At 43.2% G+C, this 26,420-nt stretch overlaps 1 protein-coding gene across 1 annotated transcript in view; it reads right to left on the reverse strand.

Moving 5' to 3' along the window:
• Positions 1-26,420, reverse strand: part of CFAP54 (cilia and flagella associated protein 54) — a 383,858-nt gene that overhangs the window by 126,574 nt on the left and 230,864 nt on the right. Inside the window, exons 43-44 of the mRNA XM_044280574.1 lie at positions 24,563-24,650; positions 11,898-12,095 (exon numbers count right to left, since the gene is read on the reverse strand). Coding sequence (XP_044136509.1) covers positions 11,898-12,095; positions 24,563-24,650 — 286 coding nt within the window. The remainder of the gene's footprint in view (positions 1-11,897; positions 12,096-24,562; positions 24,651-26,420) is intronic.

Consider the following 26,420-nt stretch of genomic DNA (forward strand, 5'->3'; position numbering starts at 1 on the left):
TGTTTCTGGGAACTGCTTCACATCTGTGTTGCATGGAGTCAACCAACTTCTGGTACTTCTGAAAAGGTATTCCAGCCCAGGAAAATTGGACTACATTCTACAGTTGTTGTGCATTTTTGTGTTTGCCTCATAAACCACATCTTTATGTCACCCCACAAGGGAATTGGGCTGGCCACTCCACTATCTCCATCTGGTTTTTCTGTAACCAAGTTGTTGCTCTCTTACTGGTGTGTTTTGGGTCACTGTCCCGCTGAAAACAGCAGGTTTAGCCGAGAATTCCTTTATGTGTTTGAGGGCCTCTAGACTTACCGCATCTACACAAAGTGAAAAGCACAATTTGAAGAAAAAATTTCTACTGGTGTGATTAACCAGTTGCCCCCCCAAAAAACTGATTGAGGCAGGGGTGTGATATACCTTCTTCCACAAATACTGCTCTTCTATAGGGGCATTTGTCACAGGGTCATTTTGAAAATGACAGGCAGAAGAAGAGGCCATTCCGCAGGGGTGGTAGGGGTCCGGCAGGTGCACCAGGTCGCAGCCTAAGTGGGAAGTTGCAGAAGGTGTGTGCGATTACGTCAAAGGACGCACCAGACTTGGTTGAGTGGCTCACTCAGTCTTCCGCTTCTGCACCCTCCTCATCCTCTCTATCTGCACCCTCTTCACTCTGCTGTGTGCACCCCCAAAGACACCACCACCACCATATCCCCTCCGCTCGAGTCAGAGGAATTATTTTCCCATCCATTACAAGACCTTACCGATGCGCAGCCATTATTGGCATCGGATCAGGAAGAGGAGGTATCAACGGTCGCCATCCAGCAGTCTGACAACAGTACCCAGATCAGCCCAAGGAGGGTGGTCCCAGCTGTTGCTGTCTACTCCAAGATCTCTAATGTCAGTGGTGGTGAAGGTGACGAATCCGATGATGACGTGTCGATGGACGTCACGTGAGTGCCCACAAGAGAGGAAGAGGCGGGGAGTTCAGAGGCGAAGCAGCAGATAGGGAGGAGAAGGAGGAAAAGAAGGCAGAGCTTACAGTGCACAGGAGGCAAAAAGCAGACTGCTAATGTATCTGGAACGAGCCATCCACCATGCATGCTCACATCTGGAGCTCACAGGACGCTGGCACATGGCTCCGCAGTGTGTGCTTTTTTTTAACATTTCCGCTGCCGACAATAGTGTTGCCATCTGCAGCCTGTGCTGTCAACGCATAAGTCACGGTAAGCCCAAAACTCACCTAGGAACTACAGCCGTAAGAAGGCACCTAGCCTCCCATCGCCAAGCCCAGTGGGAGCAATGCCGTCAGAACCCACAAAGCCACACTCCCGGCACTCCCCGTCCTGCCTCTTCTCCTTCTCCTCACTCCTCCCAGTTGTCCTCCACTCCACATTCATGCAGTCGTCGCGTTCAACTGGCAAAAGGCAGGCTTCCTTGCACCAAATGTTAGAGCGTAAAAAGATGATGACGCCAGATAACCGCTGGCTTGTCAGAACTGCTATCCCGCCAACTACTGCCATATAAACTGGTGGACTCGGAGGCCTTTAGAAAATTTGTGGCCATTGGAACACCGCAATGGAAGGTCCCCAGAAGGAAATATTTATCCCAGAAGTTCATCCCAGAGCTATATGGCCACGTTCAACGGCAAGTGAATGTATCTCTGGCACACAGTGTTGGTGCCAAGATACATCTGACCACAGACACGTGGTCTAGCAAACACGGGCAGGGAAGGTACACATCAATAGTACTAGTGACTATAAGAAACTTTGTACTGTATCTTATCATAGAAACATGCCTTGTTCTAGAGTTATCAGCTGTCACCTCTCCTAACATGTCTGTTGTAGTAATTACTTCAACATACTTCCCCAAGTATGAACAATTCTGGAGCATCTACTCTTATGACTCTATGAGGTACCATATTTCTAGTAAAAGTTTATGAACAAATTGCTAGCAGCTTGCAGTAAAGGTACAGATGCGTGTTACCAGTTGGGGGGGGGGGGGGGGTCCCTGCACAGTCTGATACCAGCAGCGCTGATTGTGCAGAGTCAGACACACCCGCTCCTGGTAACACACAGCAGTACCTTTACTGCAAGCAGAAATAATTCAGGAATGGCACAACATAGAGTCATAAGAATAGATGTTCCAGAATCTTTCTTACATGGGGAGTTGTTACTAAAACACACATGTCAGAAGAGATGAAAAGTCCTCCTTAATGTCTGTAGCGGCATCTGGACTTCACTGCAGGGGAGCCACCACCAAGCCGCTGGAGTGGTCATGGTGTGGTTCACAGGAGATAGTTACCAATGCGAAAAAACCGAGGGGTCAGGCTATACCTGTAGTCAGAAACATGTGGAGATCAGGGCAGACAGAGTTTGTGCAAATCTGAAAAACAGGTCCGAAGTCAGGAAAGGCAGCAAAGGGTCAAAACAGTAAACAGGTACAGGTTGGATCAAGCAGACGTGGGTCAGAATTGGTAAAAAGTAGAAAGTACATGGACAAACAGAACAGCATATCTTTTCAGGGAACTAGTAAACTAGAATAACTATTGCTCAGACACCCTCCCATAGAGTAACGTGGCAAATGAGGTTCAATGTGGATAAATGTACAGTCGTGGCCAAAAGTTTTGAGAATTACATAAATATTGAAATTGGAAAAGTTGCTGCTTAAGTTTTTATAATAGCAATTTGCATATACTCCAGAATGTTATGAAGAGTGATCAGATGAATTGCATAGTCCTTCTTTGCCATGAAAATTAACTTAATCCCCAAAAAACCTTTCCACTGCATTTCATTGCTGTCATTAAAGGACCTGCTGAGATAATTTCAGTAATCGTCTTTTTAACTCAGGTGAGAATGTTGACAAGCACAAGGCTGGAGATCATTATGTCAGGCTGATTGGGTTAAAATGGCAGACTTGACCTGTTAAAAGGAGGGTGATGCTTAAAATCATTGTTCTTCCATTGTTAACCATGGTGACCTGCAAAGAAACGCGTGCAGCCATCATTGCGTTGCATAAAAATGGCTTCACAGGCAAGGCTATTGTGGCTACTAAGATTGCACCTCAATCAACAATTTATAGGATCATCAAGAACTTCAAGGAAAGAGGTTCAATTCTTGTTAAGAAGGCTTCAGGGTGTCCAAGAAGTCCAGCAAGCGCCAGGATCGTCTCCTAAAGAGGATTCAGCTGCGGGATCGGAGTGCCACCTGTGCAGAGCTTGCTTAGGAATGGCAGCAGGCAGGTGTGAGCGCATCTGCACGCACAGTTAGGCAAAGACTTTTGGAAGATGGCCTGGTGTCAAGAAGGGCAGCAAAGAAGCCACTTCTCGCAAAAAAAAACAAAAAACATCAGGGACAGATTGATCTTCTGCAGAAAATATGGTGAATGGACTGCTGAGGACTGGGGCAAAGTCCTCTTTCCGATTGTTTGGGGCATCAGGAAAAAGGCTTGTCCGGAGAAGAAAAGGTGAGCGCTACCATCAGTCCTGTGTCATGCCAACAGTAAAGCATCCTGACACTATTCATGTGTGGGGTTGCTTCTCATCCAAGGGAGTGGGCTCACTCACAATTTTGCCCAAAAACACAGCCATGAATAAAGAATGGTACCAAAACACCCTCCAACAGCAACTTCTTCCAACAATCCAACAACAGTTTTGTCACGCCGGACGGGATATAAGACATACAGATAAACCAACAAACCAGGCTCTAGGCAAGAAGCAGGGGAAGGGTTACCTCCTAGCAAATCCCTGACTTTTCTCCCTGCTCTGCTCAGCCCACATTCAGACCTAGATGGTAGGACTGATGTGTCCTCGTGCCTGGGCTAAAACACCATAGATTCCCTGAAATGGTGAAAAGGGGAATAGGAGGAGCCTGCTCGCACAGAACCTGGATGGGAGAGATGACACCAACACAACCAAGAAAACAAACAACAAAAACTGAAACCACACTTATCTTTGCAGAGCTGGAACAGACAACCTTCCTTCCTTCCTTGCTTCCAAGGCCAGAATGATTTCTATAACCCGCTCAGAGCACTGGGATGGAGTGCTATTTAAACTAATGACCCCACCCAGTGCACATGATGGGAGGCGGATCCAGCACGGCTCCAAAACAAAACACTAAACACGTGCTGCTATTCTGGCCGACCTCCGCACATAGTCAGAGCAGGACATGACAAATTTGGTGAAGAAGAATGCATTTTCCAGCACGATGGAGCACCGTGCCATAAGGCAAAAGTGATAACTAAGTGGCTCGGGGACCAAAACGTTGACATTTTGGGTCCATGGCCTGGAAACTCCCCAGATCTTAATCCAATTGAGAACTTGTGGTCAATCCTCAAGAGGCGGGTGGACAAACAAAAACCCACTAATTCTGACAAACTCCAAGAAGTGATTATGAAAGAATGGGTTGCTATCAGTCAGGAATTGGCCCAGAAGTTGATTGAGAGCAAGCCCAGTCGAATTGCAGAGGTCCTGAAAAAGAAGGGCCAACACTGCAAATACTGACGCTTTGCATAAATGTCATGTAATTGTCGATAAAAGCCTTTGAAACGTATGAAGTGCGTGTAATTATATTTCACTACATCACAGAAACAACTGAAACAAAGATCTAAAAGCAGTTGAGTCGTCTAAGGGGGGACATTATTAACCTATACAAATATGTAAATGGCCGTACAAAAATATTGTGAAAAGTTGTTTCATGTAAAACGCCCTCAAAAGACAGGGGGGCGCTGCCTCTGACTGGAGAAGAAAAAGTTCAGTCTCTAGAAGCGTCAAAGCTCCTTTACTGTAAGAACTGTGAATCTGTGGAATAGAGTTCCTCAGGACATGGTCACAGCAGGAACAGTGAACAGTTTTAAAAAGGGTTTAGATGAAGTCTTAAAAGTAAATGACATTAATGCTTATTAAAATATGAAGACATCTCACTTCCTTCTGGGATTCGCGTCCCTACCTATACCTTGGTTAAACTTGATGGACGGAACCTGTGCTCACCCCCTACAGCGTGACAACAGCAGGCACAAAACATCTCTGCAACATCATTGTCATGGAACCATGAACCAGACGTACAACAAGAGATAAGTGGAAAATAAGAAGGTTTTATTGAAGAGCAAGCCGTAAGCAAAGTCCGAACGGATGGCTAAACCGAAGCAGGGTCTTGCGGAGACAGAGGTCAGGAACCAGAAGGGTAGTCAGACGAAGCCAGGAACAGGAACCAACGGGGTAGTCAGACGAAGCCGGAATCAGGAACCAACGGGGTAGTCAGACGAAGCCGGAATCAGGAACCAACGGGGTAGTCAGACGAAGCCGGAATCAGGAACCAACGGGGTAGTCAGACGAGGCCAGGATCAGGAACCAGAAGCAGCAGCAGTCTTGGAAGCATGTGAACACAGGAGGACCAAGCAAGGAACTGAAGCCACAGACCTCCTATATATATGAGCTGGGCATCCAGCTCCTCCCAGTGGGAAGGAGGAGCCGCAGGGTGGGAGGCTACAAGAAAACCCAGAAACCAAGATGGCCGCCAGCACATGTCAAACGAAGGGAACAGCAAGGAGGTAAGACCATGACAGTACCTCCCCCTCAAGGGCCCCTCCTCCGCGGAGTAAGGAACGGTTTCTGAGGGAAGCGTGCGTGGAAGGCTCGGAGCAAGACAGGAGCATGGACATCTGCGGAGGGAACCCAGGAACGCTCCTCTGGACCATAACCACGCCAATGGACCAAAAACTGCACCCGGCCGCGGACCAGGCGTGAGTCCAGGATATTGCTCACCTCATACTCCTCACGATTGCCCACTTGGACCGGACGAGGCCGAGGAATCGAGGAAGTGAAACGATTACACACCAGTGGCTTCAACAGGGAGACATGAAACACGTTGGAGATCCGCATGCCAGGAGGAAGCGCAAGGGCATAGGCTACTGGGTTTACCCTGCGAAGCACTCGGAAGGGACCAACAAAGCGAGGCGCCAGCTTGGGAGTGGGCACTCGAAGGTTGAGGTTGCGGGTGGACAACCATACGCGGTCTCCGACCTGGTAGGAAGGAGCGGGCGCTCGTCTGCGATCAGCCTGGAGTTTCTGGCGCTGCGCAGAGACCTCAAGGGACCTCTGGATCTGTACCCAAGAAGCACGTAGGACGGAAAGGTGATCCTCCACAGCCGGAATATCCTGGGGAGAGAATACCTCCGGTAACACGGCAGGTTGGAACCCATAATTGGCCATGAAGGGAGACGTCCCAGAGGAAGAGTTCACCGCCGTGGCAAACTCAGCCCAAGGCAGGAGGTCAACCCAATTGTCTTGGTGATCGGAGACATAGCAACGAAGGAATTGCTCCAAGGCCTGATTGGATCGTTCTGCGGCCCCATTGGACTGAGGGTGGTAGGCCGAGGAGAAAGAGAGATGAATCCCCAACTGGGAGCAAAAGGCGCGCCAGAACCTGGACACAAACTGACTCCCCCGATCCGACACAATCTCCTTGGGCAAACCGTGCAACCGGAAGACCTCCCTGGCAAAAATCGAGGCCAACTCTTGTGCAGAGGGTAACTTCTTGAGAGGAACACAGTGGCACATTTTGGAAAACCGATCCACAATCATGAGAATGACCGTATGGCCTCGGGATGCAGGGAGGTCCACAATGAAATCCATCCCCAGGTGTGACCATGGACGCTCCCCGGTGGCTATGGGTTGCAAAAGGCCCAACGGAAGGTGCCGAGGGGACTTACTCTGGGCACAAACGGAGCATGCCGCTACATATGCGGCGATGTCGGAACGTAGAGAAGGCCACCAGAACAGACGTGAAACCGCCCAGGACAGCTGATTCTTTCCAGGGTGCCCCGCGGCCTTGGAGTTATGGTAGGTTCGCAACAACCGAGTGCGCAACTCCTCAGGCACAAAACATCTGCCGTTGGGTCTCCCAGAGGGAGCACCAGATTGAGCCGCCAAAATCTGCTCACCCAGAGGAGAAGTCAGGCTGGTGCGAATAGCGGCCAGGATCTGATTCGGGGGTATGACCGTAGTCGGAATCGACTCCTCCCCGGACAGCTCGGAGTACTGCCGTGATAAGGCATCCGCTCTGATGTTCTTGGAGCCGGGTAGGTAGGAGACCACATAATTAAAACGTGACAAGAACAGAGCCCATCTGGCCTGACGTGGTGTCAATCTCTTGGCCTCAGAGAGGTAGGTCAGATTCTTGTGGTCCGTCAGGATGAGAACCGGAACCACCGAGCCCTTGAGCAAGTGCCTCCATTCTTTAAGGGCCTGCACGATGGCCAATAACTCCCTGTCACCAATCTGATAGTTGCACTCCGCGGAAGACAGTTTCCGGGAGTAAAACCCACAAGGAAGCAGAGGACCCTCTGGTGTTCTACGCTGAGACAGGAGGGCGCCTACTCCCGTCTCAGACGCGTCCACCTCGAGGACAAAAGGCAACCCAGGGTTGGGATGCGACAGAATCGGAGCCGACACAAAGGCGGACTTTAGAGCCTCAAAAGCTCGGATGGCCTCGAGCGGCCAGACCTGAGGATTACTGCCCTTCCTGGTCAGATCCGTGAGAGGCTTGGCTAGCATGGAAAAGTCCCTGATGAACTTCCGATAATAATTGGCGAAGCCCAAAAAGCGCTGCAGGGCACGAAGCCCACTGGGCTGGGGCCACTGTAAGACAGCCGAAACCTTCTCAGGATCCATGGAGAACCCCTCAGCGGAAATGATGTAACCTAAGAAGGTTACCTGGGATCGGTGAAATTCGCATTTCTCAAGCTTACCGAACAGCTTGTTCTCTCGTAAGCGTTGCAACACTCGTCTGACATCCAGAATGTGGGCCTCCATGGATGCAGAATATACCAAGATGTCATCCAAATAGACCACCACACACTGCTGCAACAGGTCACGGAAAACATCGTTGATGAATTCCTGGAAGACTGCGGGCGCATTGCACAACCCAAAGGGCATAACCAAGGATTCATAATGACCGGTCCTGGTGTTAAACGCGGTCTTCCACTCATCGCCCGCCTTGATCCTTACCAGGTTATATGCCGCCCTCAGGTCGAGTTTGGTAAAGACCGTGGCCCCTTTGAGGCGATCGAACAGCTCGGAAATCAAGGGTATCGGGTAAGCGTTCTTGATCGTGATGCGATTGAGACCCCTGTAATCGATGCAAGGCCTCAACTCGCCGCCCTTCTTTTTCACAAAGAAAAACCAGCCCCTGCCGGGGACGAGGATTTGCGAATGTGTCCGCGTGAAAGCGCCTCCCTCACGTACTCCTCCATGGCCTCATTCTCCGCTACCGACAGTGGATAGACTTTGCCACGAGGAGGAACGGCACCGGATTGTAACTCTATGGCACAATCGTATGGGCGGTGCGGAGGTAGGGCAACCGCGCGCACCTTATCGAATACATCCCGGTACTCTTCGTATTCAGGAGGCAACAGAGAATCCGAGGAAGTACACAGCAACTTGACAGGCCCATGGATGCAACTAGCCCCACACTGCGGTGACCACGAGAGGATCTCGACCGATCTCCAATCGAAAGTCGGATTATGCTTCTGGAGCCAGGGGTACCCCAAGACCACCGAGTAGTGTGGAGACGAAATAACCTGGAGACAGACCGACTCTCTGTGAACGGCACCAATGGCTATCCCCACTGGAAGGGTCTCATGAGTCACGTGTGGCGGCAGAAGGGGTCTGCCGTCTATCGCCTCAAGAGCCAGTGGGGAACCTCGAGGCTGCAGAGGAATGGAATTGGCGGCAACGAACACTCTATCAATGAACAAACCACCAGCACCAGAGTCCACCAACGCCTGGGTCGTCACCGAGCCCCCGACCCAGGAGAGGACAACCGTGATCAGTGGTTTGTCAACACGGGAAACCGGGGACGAGGAGACTCCACCCAAGATCTGCCCCCGACAGGACCTCAGGTGCGAGCGTTCTCCCGGACGGTTCGGACATGCCAACCGAAAATGCCCACCGAGACCACAGTACATGCATCGGCCCTCGCGTCTCCGGAGTACCCTCTCCCCCTCAGACAGGCGAGCAAACCCCCGCTGCATGGGTTCACCCCCAGACAAGTCATCCCCAGGAGGCGTGGGAGGAGAGGGAGGCACGGGTGGGACAGCAAACGTAGGCGCCAATCTGTTAGGAGACCTCCGCAGGCTCTCCTTAAAGGAAGGTCTCTCCCTGAGTCTGGTGTCAATCAAAATCAGGAAAGAAATAAGAGACTCGAGCTCCACTGGTAGGTCCTTAGCTGCAACCTCATCCTTCAAGGCATCCGAGAGACCATGAGAGAAAGCAGCGACCAGAGCCTCATTATTCCAGCCCACCTCTGCTGCCAGGGTACGAAACTCAATGGCGTATTCAGCTACGGATCGTGAACCCTGTCTGATGGACATAAGGAGCTTCGCAGCAGAGGCAGCACGAGCCGGCACATCGAATACCTTCCGAAGAGAAGCAACAAAACCGGAAAACTCGGCAACCACCGGATTGTTGTTCTCCCATAAAGGGCTGGCCCAGGCCAAGGCCTTGTCCGAGAGCAGCGAGATCAAGAAGCCCACCCTTGATCTCTCAGTAGGAAAGGCATGTGGCAGCAACTCGAAGTAAATGCCCACCTGGTTAAGGAAACCTCGGCACTGAGTTGGCTCTCCCCCAAAGCGCTGTGGAAGGGGGGCAGAACCGGTCATACCCTGAAACACCACAGGCGCAGCAACAGGTGTCAGGGTAGACTCTGGCGCAACAACCGGAGCGGCAGTAGGAGCGGGCCCAGGAGCGACAACCGACCCATCGGCAACGGAAGCTAAATGAGCCGTGCGTTCAAGCAGGGTTTGCAACGCCACAGCGAACCGACCCAACAGGTGATCCTGCTGATCAAGTCTGGCAACCAGCGTAGGTAGCGAGGGTGGCCCTGTACCGTCAGAATTCATGGCTTGGTCCTAATGTCATGGAACCATGAACCAGACGTACAACAAGAGATAAGTGGAAAATAAGAAGGTTTTATTGAAGAGCAAGCCGTAAGCAAAGTCCGAACGGATGGCTAAACCGAAGCAGGGTCTTGCGGAGACAGAGGTCAGGAACCAGAAGGGTAGTCAGACGAAGCCAGGAACAGGAACCAACGGGGTAGTCAGACGAAGCCGGAATCAGGAACCAACGGGGTAGTCAGACGAAGCCGGAATCAGGAACCAACGGGGTAGTCAGACGAAGCCGGAATCAGGAACCAGAAGCAGCAGCAGTCTTGGAAGCATGTGAACACAGGAGGACCAAGCAAGGAACTGAAGCCACAGACCTCCTATATATATGAGCTGGGCATCCAGCTCCTCCCAGTGGGAAGGAGGAGCCGCAGGGTGGGAGGCTACAAGAAAACCCAGAAACCAAGATGGCCGCCAGCACATGTCAAACGAAGGGAACAGCAAGGAGGTAAGACCATGACAATCATCTTTTCTAAAATAACTTTCTGAAATTTATGAGAAATCCAGCTTGATGAGACCAAGACATTAAGTCAAGTAACATCATCCAGTACAAGTCTATGGAGAGGGGAGAAGGGAGAAGTGAGAAGGAGCTGACTGAGACAGGACTCCAGGAGGACGGCAAAGAGTCTACACCAGTTACAGCATTATCATTTTTATATTTTTTTTCAGGTTACTTCATTTGAATCAACTTGAAGGATAACAGGCTGAACTGGATTTACAGATGTATTTTTTCAGCCTTATAAACTATATTACTTTGCTTTTTCCTACTTCTAACAATGATGGCTATGAAGAGAGTAGAGGGGGAGGACAAGGCTGTTGGATGAAAGACATAGAAACCGCAGTTTCTTAGCTCTGCTACACTTAACCTTTTTGACTACACTGTATCTAGCAAGATAAGGCTCTACCACTGTTTAGAGTGAGGTAATAATCACTTACTAGCTGACAGCAGCCTCCTCCTCATGCCCCTTTCTCTCTCCATAAACATTTGAGGCTGAGTGAAGTAAAAGAGGAGGTAGGCACTGTAAGAAGCCCAGAAGTAAGCATAATTGTTTAATAAGAATTATTAGAAAGTTTATTTTATTCACCTGCACTATTAATTTCTGAAAATGTGTCAAAAACTGAAGGAACACTTTAAATAGTTTCTATTTAGCCCAAGTGCTCTATACACATCCAAACAGGTGAGCACTTCTCTGTAATTTCTTCCGTGATCCTGGGGCTGCTTCTGAGTGAGAAAACATTAGGAAGCACATTCTCCTCTACTTTCTGTGTGAAATGTATGGCTGCTAGTCTCCAGCCAACATCTCCAGTACACAGAAAAAACTAAAAAACCAAATACAAGCCATATAATGGCCAGATATAGTCTTTTTCCTCATGTACACACGCTGTACTACTGATTAATGCAAAGTCTGTTGAAATGTGACATACGCTTTAAAGCTGTCTTAGACGATATTCATTCACATCCTAAAACAATTTAAAAAATGGCCTCATTGGGTATTTTTTGGTATGGTAAGCAGCAATTTGACTGCACAAACATTTTCGTTAAACAACTTCAATGAATAATTAAATGACCAATTACAACCGCTATAAACTATTTTTCTCTCTGTCCAAATGTATGACCCTGTAGGAACTGAGAATTCCACAGGCAAGTGTAATGTTACTTAGCAGAGTCCATGGTAATAATCTGCTGTCGGTTTTAAGCAGAACCATAAATAATTTTTTATTACAATGTTACATAACTTCTAGTAAGGGTTAAAAAGTTGTGTTTATGCAGCAAAAATATAGGGGTTCATGCATTAAACAAGAAAGGATTAAAATACTTGCTCCTACCGAGTTTTCCCTTCCTATATTGCAAAATTTTATTTCTTCAGTATGTACCAGGAGAAGCTTTTATTGCTCCCCTCTGGGCGCTAAGCATTACGTGATAAATAAAAGTAAATCAAGAAGTTTTTTTTTTTTTCAATACTTACCGAGACATTTTAGCAGCAATGACGGCAGCCAGCAAACAACCCCAAATTCCCGCTCGGGAGAGAAATTTCTCACTGTAATCTTTAGATCTTCCATTGCTTATGCCGTCTGGGGAGCTATCAAGCTCTTGCCATGAATTAAGAGCATCAGACATGTTGAGCGTTTCATCAAGGGCCTGACACCAGCATTTGAAAGCAGCTCTGCAACATATAAAATGCAACAAAAAAAAATATATGACACTATAGGGGGGGGGTTTAGTGCAAACACAGCCAAATAAAATGCTTAACCTCTTTAGTTGAAAGATCAAGTAATGCATACACAAAGGAATAAGAATACAGTGAGTTATGTGGATATTATCCAGGTGCTTTATTATTATATCGCTTTAAAATATAATGTATGCCAAAAGCATTTCTAGATTTCCACAGCTCACCTGTGCACTAGAGGCAAATGGGAAATGTATATTAAATGGAAATAAGGAATATGGGAATACGAAGTGTCTTTTTTACAAGTTCAAGCGCAAGTCTAAAATGTAATAAGACCTTACAGGGCATATACTAGAGTGAAAATGTGGGTTAACCCTTTTTATGACTGGGAGTGCTTTGTGCCTTCATAGCCAGAGCTAAATTAAACTTTTTGGAATGCTGCATTCTAAAGGTTAATTTTACTTCATTTAGTTTTTTAGTCTACCCCAATTTAATTTCGTTTTTTTGTTCAGATGACAAGTCATGGTGGCACGGTGTGGGACATGTTAGGAAATGAGCATGCTGCGGAGCATTTTTTTTTATTCACTGGGCACATAATGGGACTTTTTTTTATTTAATGGGCACAGCATGGATCATTTTTTTTATTCAGGGAGCACAATGTGGTTAATATTGTTATTCAGAGCATAGAGCATGTAGAGTATATTTTTTATTAGGGTGCACAACATGGGGCGTACTTTTATTCAATAATCATCATTATACTGGGAGATCTGTGGCTTGAAAAGGAAATACATTTAAACCCTATAATCCTAAAAGGGCATCAATCCCTAATAACAACCCAGTTCTTTGCTAACAAGCCAGCTGGCCTGTTATTGAAAAGCTGGGAGCTTAATGGGGCTTGATGCCCTTTTAGGATTATTAGGTTTATATTTTTATTTAGAAACTCAGTATGTAGTATGTTTATTCAGCAAACACAATTTGTGACACTATTATTTTCAGGTGCATAATGTGTGAATGTTCTGCAAAATAGAGGAGCAGAGGACATCTAGGCAGCAACTGAAGAGGCGAGTCGTGACTGAGAGGTCATGATGACTACTAGTTTCAGAATTGCTGCCAAGTCCTCCATTTATGATGGAAACATAAGAACAATCAAATATTCCATTCAACGGTATTAGTGTTACCATAGGTGTTTAATGCTAGTGTAAATAGGGCAAATGAGAGTAATATTAAAGGAGTTCTCCAGCAATAAGGAAAATGAAAATACTTAAATATTACTTTATTATAAATATATTCCCAAATACCTTTCATTAGTTATAATGGCTTGTTTGGTCTAGGGAACAATCATCAGGAGAAATAAAATGGCCGCTGTCCTATTAGTACACACAAAACCTGTCCTAATTACACAGGAGGACAAGCTACTTCACAACATTGAGGTAAAGAGCTGCCTCATCCTCCTCTCTGCCCTAATTGTAAGGGATTATGATCCTGAATACAGTTTAATATGATTTTCAGATGAATCCCTGTGGGAATAGCGTTCATGAGGAGACATGAAGTAAAGAGAGGATGGACAGGACAGAATGTGGCAATGTGGGGCTGTGATAATGGAGCCAACTGCATAAAAGAGCTGCAGCTCATTATGCACATCCCTACCTCCTCTATGTACTTCACGTTTGCTCATGGACTCCATTCCTACAGAAATTCAGCTGAAGATCTTATCAGCTGTATTCAGGATTATAATTCCTGACAAGTAGATCAGAGAGGAGGCTGAGGCAGCTCTTTACCTCAGAGTTCTGAAGTAACTTGTCCTCCTGTGTGATTAGGAGATGTTTTGTGTGTACAAAATAGAAAGGCCATTTTATTTCTCCTAATGATTACTCCACAGACAAAAGGAGCCATTATAACTAATGAAAGGTATTTGGGAATATATTTATATTAAAGTAATATTTAAGTATTTTAATTTTCTTACTTCTAGGAGAACTCCTTTAAAGGGGTTGTCTGGTTTTCCGATATTGATTTCCAACACCCCAGCTGATCAGCTGTTTGAAAAGGCTGCGGTGCTTGTGCGAGCAGGGCATCCTCTTCAATGTGTGTCTACACACTGACAACATTGTAGTGGTGGTGCAGCTTTTTTGTCCCATTGACTTGAATGAAAGAGGCAGCTGTAATCACACTGCACCACTACAATGCTGACCGTTTGCAAATAAACACTGACGAGGATACATGATTTGCATGAGCACTTTGGCTCCTTCAAACAGCTAATTGGTGGGGGTGGCAGGAGCCAATCTGATATTGGGGACCTAGCCTGAGGATAGTACAGCCATATCAGAAAACCGGACAACCTCTTTAAATACCAAAATTAGACAACTGCTCTGCAGTGTTAACATGGTAAAAAAGCGGCCCACTAGCTAGGAATATCAGAATGCATATATACATCTATTTACAAGCACTAATTGCCTTTTAGCAACACTACTGCTTGCTTTTCCAATTTATATTCTCGGTACAGAATCTGTACATACCCCATATACACTTTGCACATTCACAGGTAAGGGTAATAGTAAAGGTGCAAACAAATAATAGAAATGGAGCCTACTTAAGCTTCAGTTAATAATATTCATTGAGTGTCCCAAACGCATCGGTGCAGGAAACACTTGCTGACTTGTGCAAGATAATCCAAATAGAATAAAGGGGTTTCTACGCGTGAAAATAAAATCCAATTCTTTTATTCAAAAAAACATTAAAAAGTAGCACAATGCAGCAGCACCGCCAACAGGTTTTGGACTGCATGTAAATTGTTGGGAAGGAATGCTGCAGGCGACAGTCGGGAAGGCTCGATTGAGCATTGTGGAAAATACCTAAGTGTTACATACAATTAGTTGTTTGTCATCAAAGATTTATTAGAGTTAACCTTGAGGCTACATCCACATGACGGTATGTTTTGCGGTCCGGAAATTGCAAAAAAAAAAAAAGATAACGTTCCATATGGCATCCGTTTTTTGCGCATCCTTTTTTTTTTGGGCGGATCCATTGTAATAATGCCTATCCTTATCCGCAAACTAGAAAGAAATAGGACATGCGCTATTTTTTTGCGGGGACATATTGATGCGGCCCTATTGAAATGAATGGGTCCGCATCCTATCTGCAAAAAGAACGGAATGGACACAGGGTCAAAATACGTTCGTGTGCATGAGACCTAACCCTAAGGGCCCTATTAGACTGCCCAAGGACAACGTACGCCAAATTACAAAAGACACGTCCATCCGCGATCATTTGCATCAGCCTATTACACAGGCTAATGCAATGAGAACGTGGGAGGAACAATCGGTACAGAACTTGTTCTTCCCTCATTCTCTTCTATTGATTATTGGTAGCAAGAAATGAAGAGATATCCAGCTCCAAAAATAGTGGTAGAAAAATCTGTATTTTTATTTTGCGGTAATTAAAATCTTCACTTAAGTCAATGCATTTCAGACCATCATATATTCAAGGTCCTTCCTCATGACATGACCAATCCCAAATGGATTGCTGCTTAAGTGCTCCCCACACACCTGGCCCCACAATCATAGGATCATGTGACTGGTGGGAGCACATATGGAGCAATCAGTACACCAAACACATCTTGCAAAAAAAAAAAAAAAATCACCAAAGTATAGAAATAATACTTCTAAAAATAATATTGAGGTAGGGTCTATACTGGATAGACACATTCCTCATAAAATAAATAAATGTACAAAAATAATGGCAAGGTTCCCTAATATTGCAAAATCAGATCATGCCTTTTATTTAAACCATTGGGTTGACGGGAGTCAAGCTGGAAAATCCAGAAAGCTTCTCTGTTGAGAAGTTTCCTCCTATGGTCACTCCCTCTAATAGGATTTCTAACTCCTTCAATCCCTTGTACTACTAGTCCCTATGTATCTCCCCCATGTACTAACGCAAAGTGTAGACTTGCCGCTGATACATTGCGGCTTTGGTAGTGTGGGACATCGGATATATGTTTGAGGATCCTAGTTTTGATTTCATTAGTGGTGCAACCCACATATTGTAAATAGCAATACTTGCAGGTTATTAAATATACTGCATATTTAGTATTGCAATTCAAATAGGACTGGATGGCATATTCTTTATTATTTACAGAGGACGTAAAATGCTTATCACCCTTAGTGTGTTCACAGCATATACACTTGACCACACTTGTAACTCCCCTTACTAACAAACCAAAAGGGTTTATATGGCATTTTTTTTATCTTGATATAAACTAGGGCTAGTCATATTGCCTAATGTGGGGGCTTTTCGTGCTATACATTTTACCCCACTTGTCACAATATCCATCTATTGTCTATCACTGGCCAGTGAGGGTAAGTATTTTTTAATAATTCTGCAAATTGCTGCCAATTCCTCACTATATTGTGTGACAAATGGGGTAGGAGTCTGTTTAGATTCAGGTAAACGGGCACATTATACTGCTGATTTTCTTGGAGGGAACACAAGTGGTTTTCTGTCCAACACCGCAACTGCGTTTTTTGAGGCAGAAACGCATCTATGTGAATAGGGTCCGCGGATAAGTCTGTTAGTTAGATTGTCAGCTTCTTGTGAAAAAGAGGTTAAGTCAGAGCAGTGACATCTCGCCCTAATAAGCTCACCTTTTGGAATATTGTTTATTGTGTGTGGTGGATGGCAGGAGGTTGCATGCAAGATAGTATTGCCGGCTGACTCCTTTCTAAATGTAGCAGTCAGCACACAAGAGGTGGTTGTATCCCCCCTCAGGCACAAATCCAAAAAATGTATTCTATGGGAATCATGATGTAAAATAAAATAAATGGAATCCAGGAATTCAGATGTATGCGACCATACCACTGAAAATGACCAGAGAAAGGGTGGGTGTCGATGAGGAGAAAATGTTAGCTATGGAGGGAGAGAACTTAGCCCCCATCGACACCCCCGAAACCTGTAAATAAAATTGGGTATCAAACATGAAGAAATTGTGCCGGAGGAGGAAGCCAACCACCATAACCATGTATTCCTGCAGTTCATCAGAGTAGTCACTAAACCTTTTAAGAAACCATTGCAATGACAATAATGCCAAGTTATGTGGAATATTGGTATAAAGAGCCACAACATCCCGCAGTGACCCATACATAGTTGCTTTTCCCCTCATCCCCGCAGTGACCCATACATAGTGGAATCAATGGCTGTATGAGTGTATCAATCCACTCAAACAGTCGTTCAGAGAAAAAGAGCCTATCCCTGCCACTATGGGTCTTAAAGGGGGAGGAAAAATATCAGCATGGAAAGTAGATGTGACAGGATGCTGTATATATATATATATATATAGTATTGTCCATTTCTTTTTTGCTAAGAAAGCCCAAATCAAAACTCATAGTGAGCATTTTTTCCATCTTGCTATTATTTTTGTACATTTATTTATTTTATGAGGAATGTGTCTATACAGTATAGACCCTACCTGAATATTATTTTTAGAAGTATTATTTCTACACTTTGATGATTTTTATTTTTTTTGCAAGATGTGTTTGGTGTACTGATGGCTCCATATGTGCTCCCACCAGTCACATAATCCTATGATTGTGGGGCCAGGTGTGTGGGGAGCACTTAAGCAGCAATCCATTTGGGATTTGTCATGTCATGAGGAAGGACCTTGAATATATGATGGTCTGAAACGCATTGACTTACTGAAGATTTTAATTACCGCAAAATAAAGATACAGATTTTTCTACCACTATTTTTGGAGCTGGATATCTCTTCGTTTCTTGCTACTTATCATCGCCTCCAGGTGCGACCTCCGTGCTCAAATAGTGGATAAGCAGGTGAGAGCTGCCTTCTACCTGTACTGGGATTGATTATTGGTAGTACATCACTGATTACACAGGAAAATGTGCTGCCGATAGTTGGGCATCTTTTTATCCTGAGGAAAGATGCAAATCAGCAGACAAATGAGCATTTGCTGATTTATCGGCTGACCGGTAGCACAATTATACAGGCCAGTTACTGTGAACACGAATTCCTATAAACACTTGTTCTTGACAACTGGCTCGAAAATTGCTCTGTCTAATACAGCATTTAACCCTATTATCTTCTAAAGGCCGAACCGTTACTCTATTATTATTATTATTAGGGTTAACCCAAAACCTAACTAACACTATTATTATTATTATTAACCATAACCCTATTATTTCATACTTTGCCAAAAATGCTATACTATTCTATAGAATAGATAGGCATTCTCTTAGGTCCCTGGGGAAAGTACAGGTATATAATATCAGAATGAATAACCTTATTTCATACTTTTGCTAAAAATAAATAAATACATTTTTTTTAAAAGCTAAGCGTTCTATACAATAACTTCATGTCATGCATTGCCTGTAACATACATAACAGATACAGCAGACACATTATATCCCATATAGTGTATAGAAATATGGTGACCTTGGAACTATACAACAGATCCCTAATTTGTATATCCAACCTATTGGAATTCAGCACAGAAGAAACAACAGAATTACATGCACCAATAAGAAGCAAAGAACATACACATAATAAATCTCTCACTAGATAAGGTAAATGGCATCGACAGCCGCTACTGTAAGCGCTAGATAAATATGACAGTCACAATGGAAAACATCTTCGTTGATAACTATCACACACAACGCAGATTATCAGCAGTATAGAAGAAAAATGAATTGTCATTTCAAAGAAAAATACTTTTGGCAGAGTCTCAAAACAATTTTGGTCACAAATTTTTTAAATACGGTATGTTGATGATCTGAAGCATATAAAGCAATGTTTGTCCAACATAAGACAGAGAGGATTTCAGCGCAGGTTCCTCGCCGTCACAGTACAGTCTATGAGAGTGCAGGGTCTTCTTTTAATTTTTCTTTGAAATAAAACTGAATAAGTCACTTTTATCTGACAGAATAGAGGCGCTATGGTAAAATGACGGTGACCCCAACTGCTTTTATTTATTGTTCCTTTATGTGGCTTGTAATATAATCCAATGCTTTTAAAGGCAGAGAAAAAAACAAAAAAACAAACAAAAAAAAAACATATTTTCAATACAGCAGTTACATCAAGACTACCAGCTGCAGGGAAAGATTTATCCATATTCCAAAAAAATGACAAAAGGTAGGTCATAGTCTCCTGGTAAGATAAAGTGCATCTCCTAATGGTCATAACAAATATATGTCCAAGCAGTGAGAATTTTTTATTTTTTTTTCCAGCACTTTCAAGCCTTTATTGTCATACATAAAAAAAAAAAAAAAAAGGCTCAAACCAGACTCTTACGCGTTTTGAACAATAAAATCCATGTTCTTAGTCATAGCATAAAGGCTAGTATCTGAACACTCTCCTATATACCAATACGTCAGTCAACACCTCAGATGCCTGTAATTTATCCATGTACATACACATGTAGCAGGTCGGAATCCGTCACTTAACTGTTCACTGTGATAACTGCCTCCCAGATAATGTTTGCCAAATGACAAGCTCATACCTACCACTGCAACAAACTCAGCTCTACTACATCTCTATACTTTTGGGCCTGTCTAAAAGGTAAAAAAAAATTGCCATTCATTTACCAAACTTCTCCTCACTAGCAATAAAAGTAACTTAAATAGACATGTTTCCCTTTATGAGTTTGTCTGCTGGAAAGAAGTTGTCCCACAAAAAAATATTGTAGATTTTTTAAAGCAGAACCTGGATCTGAATACTTTTGATACGGCATGTAATAAAAAATGTTATATAGCTAGTAGTTATTCATTAAATTCTATCTGTATAGCGTCTACTGCTGTTTGTCCTACTGAGGTGGTAGCACATGCCCAGTTCAATCCTTCAACTTTTACCAGCCCTATCTTCTATTAGCAGATGTGACAGTTACAGGGACAGGGCTGCAGCAGAAAGGATACACCCACTGAGCTGCCAACGTTGAATCTAGCAGAGCTATTGGGGTAATGAATGGAAAGTTTTCTAGTACCATGTGAGGTTCAGGGCTGGTTGTAACTTGGTTAGAAAGAGATTTTCATGTACTATATGATGTCTGATTTTTATTTCTTACATTGATCATCGGATAACCCCTTTAATGAACACCTAATAACCAAAAATTAAACACACAGTATATATCAAAATATATTGTGATGAGCTAAGGGTTTGTGCTGTTCTATTATACAAATCGGATTCCCAAAAAGTTGGGACACTATACAAATCGTGAATAAAAACTGGATGCAATGATGTGGAGATGGCAAATGTCAATATTTTATTTGCAATAGAACGTAGATGACAGATCAAACGTTTAATCCGAGTAAATGTATCATTTTAAAGGAAAAATACGTTGATTCAAAATTTCACGGTGTCAACAAATCCCCAAGAAGTTGGGACAAGTAGCAATAAGAGGCTGGAAAAAGTAAATTTGAGCATAACGAAGAGCTGGAAGACCAATTAACACTAATTAGGTCAATTGGCAACATGATTGGGTATAAAAAGAGCTTCTCAGAGTGGCAGTGTCTCTCAAAAGCCAAGATGGGTAGAGGATCACCAATTCCCACAATGTTGCGCAGAAAGATAGTGGAGCAATATCAGAAAGGTGTTACCCAGCGAAAAATTGCAAAGACTTTGCATCTATCATCATCAACTGTGCATAACATCATCCGAAGATTCAGAGAATCTGGAACAATCTCTGTGCGTAAGGGTCAAGGCCGTAAAACCATACTGGATGCCCGTGATCTCCGGGCCCTTAAACGACACTGCACCACAAACAGGAATGCTACTGTAAAGGAAATCACAGAATGGGCTTAGGAATACTTCCAGAAACCATTGTCAGTGAACACAATCCACCGTGCCATCCGCCGTTGCCAGCTGAAACTCTACAGTGCAAAGAAGAAGCCATTTCTAAGCAAGATCCACAAGCTCAGGCGTTTTCACTGGGCCAGGGATCATTTAAAATGGAGTGTGGCAAAATGAAAGACTGTTCTGTGGTCAGACGAGTCACGATTCAAAGTTCTTTTTGGAAATCTGGGACGCCATGTCATCCGGACCAAAGAGGACAAGGACAACCCAAGTTGTTATCAACGCTCAGTTCAGAAGCCTGCATCTCTGATGGTATGGGGTTGCATGAGTGCGTGTGGCATGGGCAGCTTGCATGTCTGGAAAGGCACCATTAATGCAGAAAAATATATTCAGGTTCTAGAACAACATATGTTCCCATCCAGACGACATCTCTTTCAGGGAAGACCCTGCATTTTTCAACAAGATAATGCCAGACCACATTCTGCATCAATCACAACATCATGGCTGCGTAGGAGAAGGATCCGGGTACTGAAATGGCCAGTCTGCAGTCCAGATCTTTCACCTATAGAGAACATTTGGCGCATCATAAAGAGGAAGGTGCAACAAAGAAGGCCCAAGACGATTGAACAGTTAGAGGCCTGTATTAGACAAGAATGGGAGAGCATTCCTATTTCCAAACTTGAGAAACTGGTCTCCTCAGTCCCCAGACGTCTGTTGAGTGTTGTAAGAAGAAGGGGAGATGCCACACAGTGGTGAAAATGGCCTTGTCCCAACTTTCTGGGGATTTTTTGACACCATGAAATTCTGATTCAACATATTTTTCCCTTAAAATGGTACATTTTCTCAGTTTAAACTTTTGTTCCGTGATTTATGTTCTATTCTGAATAAAATATTAGAAGTTGGCACCTCCACATCATTGCATTCAGTTTTTATTCACGATTTGTATAGTGTCCCAACTTTTTGAATCCGGTTTGTAGTATTACCTATTTAGAAAGAGAGGCGAGATCTCTAAAAGGCATTGCAATCAACTGATGCCAACTAGATTTTGGTGCACGTACCTGGAATATATTTTATCAATAGTACCGATTTTTTTGGAACACAAGATGTGTAGTTCCACAATGATGCCGAGTCGCAAATTAGTTGATCATCAAAAGACTTAAGAAGATAGTCTACTTGTAAGGCTAAAGCTATATTCACATTGGCAGATATGTTGCAGACTGTCCCATTCATTTTAATGAAGACGGCAGAAAGCAATGTGTTTGCCACCAAAACAACCCTATTGAGACAAACCTGGCTAAATCCCCCCTAACGGTACTGTACACACATGCAGAAGATAACAGCAGTTTCCAATATATAAGACACATGTCACTGAAGCTATCCAAACTGAAAGCACTTTATTCATTGGCGCTATTTTAAGGTCATAATAGAGCACACGTGGCATATGAAACATGTCACAAAAGAAAAACAGCATTGTATCCTTACATTCCCTAACATTTACTAAGTGATTATATATTTCCATTGCAGCGCACACTATAATAGATTATACCTTTTATCCGTAACCTTGATTAATACATTTCTATACTGAATATGGAACAGTGAAAGGAATTCCATTTTCACACTTTGCTGTTATGAGTTGAATTGGCAGGGCTACATGTGGCAGGGCTACTGAAAGGGTGCAGGAACCAACAAAAACAAAATTGAAAATTGTAGTATTAAACATAAAAAAAACTAATATCCTTAAAGAGTTACTACACTTTTTTTTTTGATATGTCATAGGGACATATCAGAAGTGTTGATTGGAGGGGGTCACTGCTCTGAGACTCCCACTGATTACTAGAACGAGGGGTCAGAAGTGCTTCTCCTCGCTGCTGAGCGCGAGACTGTGGACAAGCTCATAGACTTATTGAAACCGTCTACAGTCTGATGCTCAGCAGCTGCCCTCGGCTGAGCACTTTTGACCCCCCATTCTAGCGATCCGTGGGGGTCTCAGAGCTGTGACCCCCGCCGATCAACACTTCTGATATGTCCCTATGACATATCAAAAATTGGGGGTGAAAAATGTAGTTGCTCTTTAAATACCATCTAAAAAAAAGTCGTTGGGGCAGGGCATGAGTAGTTATGGTAGTAGTATGAGTAGTTATGGTAGTAGTATAAGTAGTTATGGTAGTAGCATGATTAGCTATGGTAGTAGCATGATTAGCTATGGTAGTAGCATGATTAGCTATGGTAGTAGCATGAGTAGTTATGGTAGTAGTATGAGTAGTTATGGTAGTAGCATGAGTAGTTATGGTAGTAGCATAAGTAGTTATGGTAGTAGTATGAGTAGTTATGGTAGTAGTATGAGTAGTTATGGTAGTAGTATAAGTAGTTATGGTAGTAGCATAAGTAGTTATGGTAGTAGTATGAGTAGTTATGGTAGTAGTATAAGTAGTTATGGTAGTAGCATAAGTAGTTATGGTAGTAGTATGAGTAGTTATGGTAGTAGTATAAGTAGTTATGGTAGTAGTATGAGTAGTTATGGTAGTAGTATGAGTAGTTATGGTAGTAGTATAAGTAGTTATGGTAGTAGTATGAGTAGTTATGGTAGTAGTATAAGTAGTTATGGTAGTAGTATGAGTAGTTATGGTAGTAGTATAAGTAGTTATGGTAGTAGTATGAGTAGTTATGGTAGTAGTATGAGTAGTTATGGTAGTAGTATGAGTAGTTATGGTAGTAGTATAAGTAGTTATGGTAGTAGTATGAGTAGTTATGGTAGTAGTATGAGTAGTTATGGTAGTAGTATAAGTAGTTATGGTAGTAGTATAAGTAGTTATGGTAGTAGTATGAGTAGTTATGGTAGTAGTATGAGTAGTTATGGTAGTAGTATAGTAGTATGTAGTAGTATGAGTAGTTATGGTAGTATGAGTAGTTATGGTAGTAGTATAAGTAGTTATGGTAGTAGTATGAGTAGTTATGGTAGTAGTATAAGTAGTTATGGTAGTAGTATAAGGTAGTTATGGTAGAAGTATGAGTAGTTATGGTAGTAGTATGAGTAGTTATGGTAGTAGTATAAGTAGTTATGGTAGTAGTATGAGGTAGTTATGGTATTACGAAAAGAATACAATGAAATATGCTATTTATTGCAAAGCTGTTTAGACTATAGATGAACTTCTGCACGAAAGTCAAAGCTTTTGGTGTCTTATTATTTCCAAAGTGACACAACTAAAGGCAGTTATTAGGGCCTTTTCATAGGCGCCCATGTTAAAAACAAAATAAAATAAAAACACACCATCTTCGTCAGTATAATGGAGGCCTATTGGCCCATTTACTGTTTTCGCCGGGCACTTTCCTGGCACTTGCGGTGAATGTACACTGCAAATGCAGTCTGAAAAGACCTTTAGCTTGTCAATAAATAGTTGGAAGATAGGAAGATGTCTGGTATAGAGCCAAAATACTTACTGCATGATCTGCACAGTGTGGAGAATGACTGGAACCAGTTCTCTCTAAAGCAATATCTACTGCTCTGAGCAGCATAAAACTGAAATTCCTTTTTTCCAAAAAGAGACTATCCCTAGTTTGTTGAAAGACTGATAGGTGTGGAACAGTTTCTGAAATACTCAACTGCCCCACCCAGAACATAAATGTGACTGTTATACAAGTGATCTCAAGCTATAATAGAACATACTAAACCTTACCTTTTATTTCCTGCGTACAGGTGAAGATTGCCAAGTTCATGAAGAGCCTGAGCTTTAAGGCCTTGTTGTCTGTCCGAATGAAGGATTTCTATTTTCCGGTGAAGAAGAGATATCAGATGATCAGGAATGGACACAGAATTACTGATAGCAGTAGCATACAGATGAAACGCGAAAAATTTGAATATCGAGCAAAAGTCCATTTATTTCAGTAATGCAAATTAAAAGGAATTGCATTAATGCAGCTTCAAATTAGAATTTTGTGTAAAGGTTCAATACTCTATGCTCAAAGTGTCACACTCTAGTCAGCTAATTAATCCATACCCCCTGAGCAAAGGGGACCTGAGATTGTGACTTTGGGGTTTCATAAGCTGTAAGCCATAATCATCCAAATTATACCAAATAAAGGCTTGAAATATCTCGCTTTGCATGTAGTGAGTCTCATATGTTAGTTTCACCTTTTAAGTTGCATTACTGAAATAAATGAACTTTGTACGATATTCTAATTTTTCGAGTTTCACCTGTAGTTATAGTATAGGTGAGTCACTGTATACAGTCTTACACCACATAACTATGCACTCATATCTAACTCTCCTGCTGTATTGGGAACCAATATAACACACCTATTTCTAATGTATTGGGAACCGATATAACCCACATATTACTAATGTTGTAGTGTACATATTCCCGATGTCTCTGTAAAGTTCACTCACGATAAGAGCCGGACAGATGGGGACTTTCTCAAGGAGAACAGAAAAAAAAATGGAATACATTTTCACCAGTGGCGTAACTAGAAATGAGGGGACCCCAAAGCAAATATTTGAACAGGGCCCCCAGTAACTTCTTTGCAATACCCGTAAAACCCTCACTCCTGTGGCAAGTCAAGACAGGACCGGCAGCCGCTCCGTCCATTTCCTACATACTGTGTATAATGTAATTTTATAATACTGTTGAGGGGGTCCTGATAATAAAATATTTTAGTCCTCTTCCTGGGTGGGCCCCTTCTGAGTTTGGACCCCAAAGCAGCCACTTCCCCTATAGAGAAACCCCTGATTTTCACGACACCTCTCAGATGTACTGTCCAAAACTCCCAACATGTATGCTCATAAACGTTAAAGGGTGTCCCTTTAGCGCACATTTTGCCAGCCTATGGAGGCCCAACTGTATTGAAAATGAAAGTTGACTACGCTTTTAATTTTAACTACCGTATATACATAAAAATACTTTTTATATATTGCCAGTCAGTGGCAATTGTAGGCAACTATATACACATGCACAAGCACTGGATGTGGTGTGAATGAATATTAAGCCTATCTGGAAGTGGATGATCGGACTGCTCACCAGAAAAGTAGAAGTCATCATCTTGCTCCATTTTTTTTAAAGAAATAAAACAATCATAATTAAAGAACAGTTGTATATTACAATACCCAACTGCGTATTCTCATTTCAGTCACTAGGCATAATACAGAAAATGACAGATGAAGCCATGTTCTCCTTTTTAGCCTAATGTATTTTTCTATAGGACCTTACATTATTATGTTAACCTTCCTATTTTGTCTGCTTTGAAATAAATTTGCAAATAAATGGATATGTCAGTAAAAGATAAATGATGTATTGGCAAGTGCACGGCACACTATGACAGGCTGCGGTGTCTGGGCTTACAAAGTACAGCTCGGGATGTGAAGCAGAATTGTTTAGCGCTGATGAGATGAAGGATCTAATGAGTGGAAACTCCATAAGCCCACATGCATACTAATCTTTCCCTCAGGTAACAGGACGCGTTGATTGAAGCCCCCTCTCACTTCATCAGGATAATTAAATGAACTTGATATATTTGGGAATATTTTGCTGTCCCTGTCCA

This window comes from Bufo gargarizans, chromosome 2 (genome assembly GCF_014858855.1).
Source record: "Bufo gargarizans isolate SCDJY-AF-19 chromosome 2, ASM1485885v1, whole genome shotgun sequence".
NCBI classification, from domain to species: domain Eukaryota; kingdom Metazoa; phylum Chordata; class Amphibia; order Anura; family Bufonidae; genus Bufo; species Bufo gargarizans.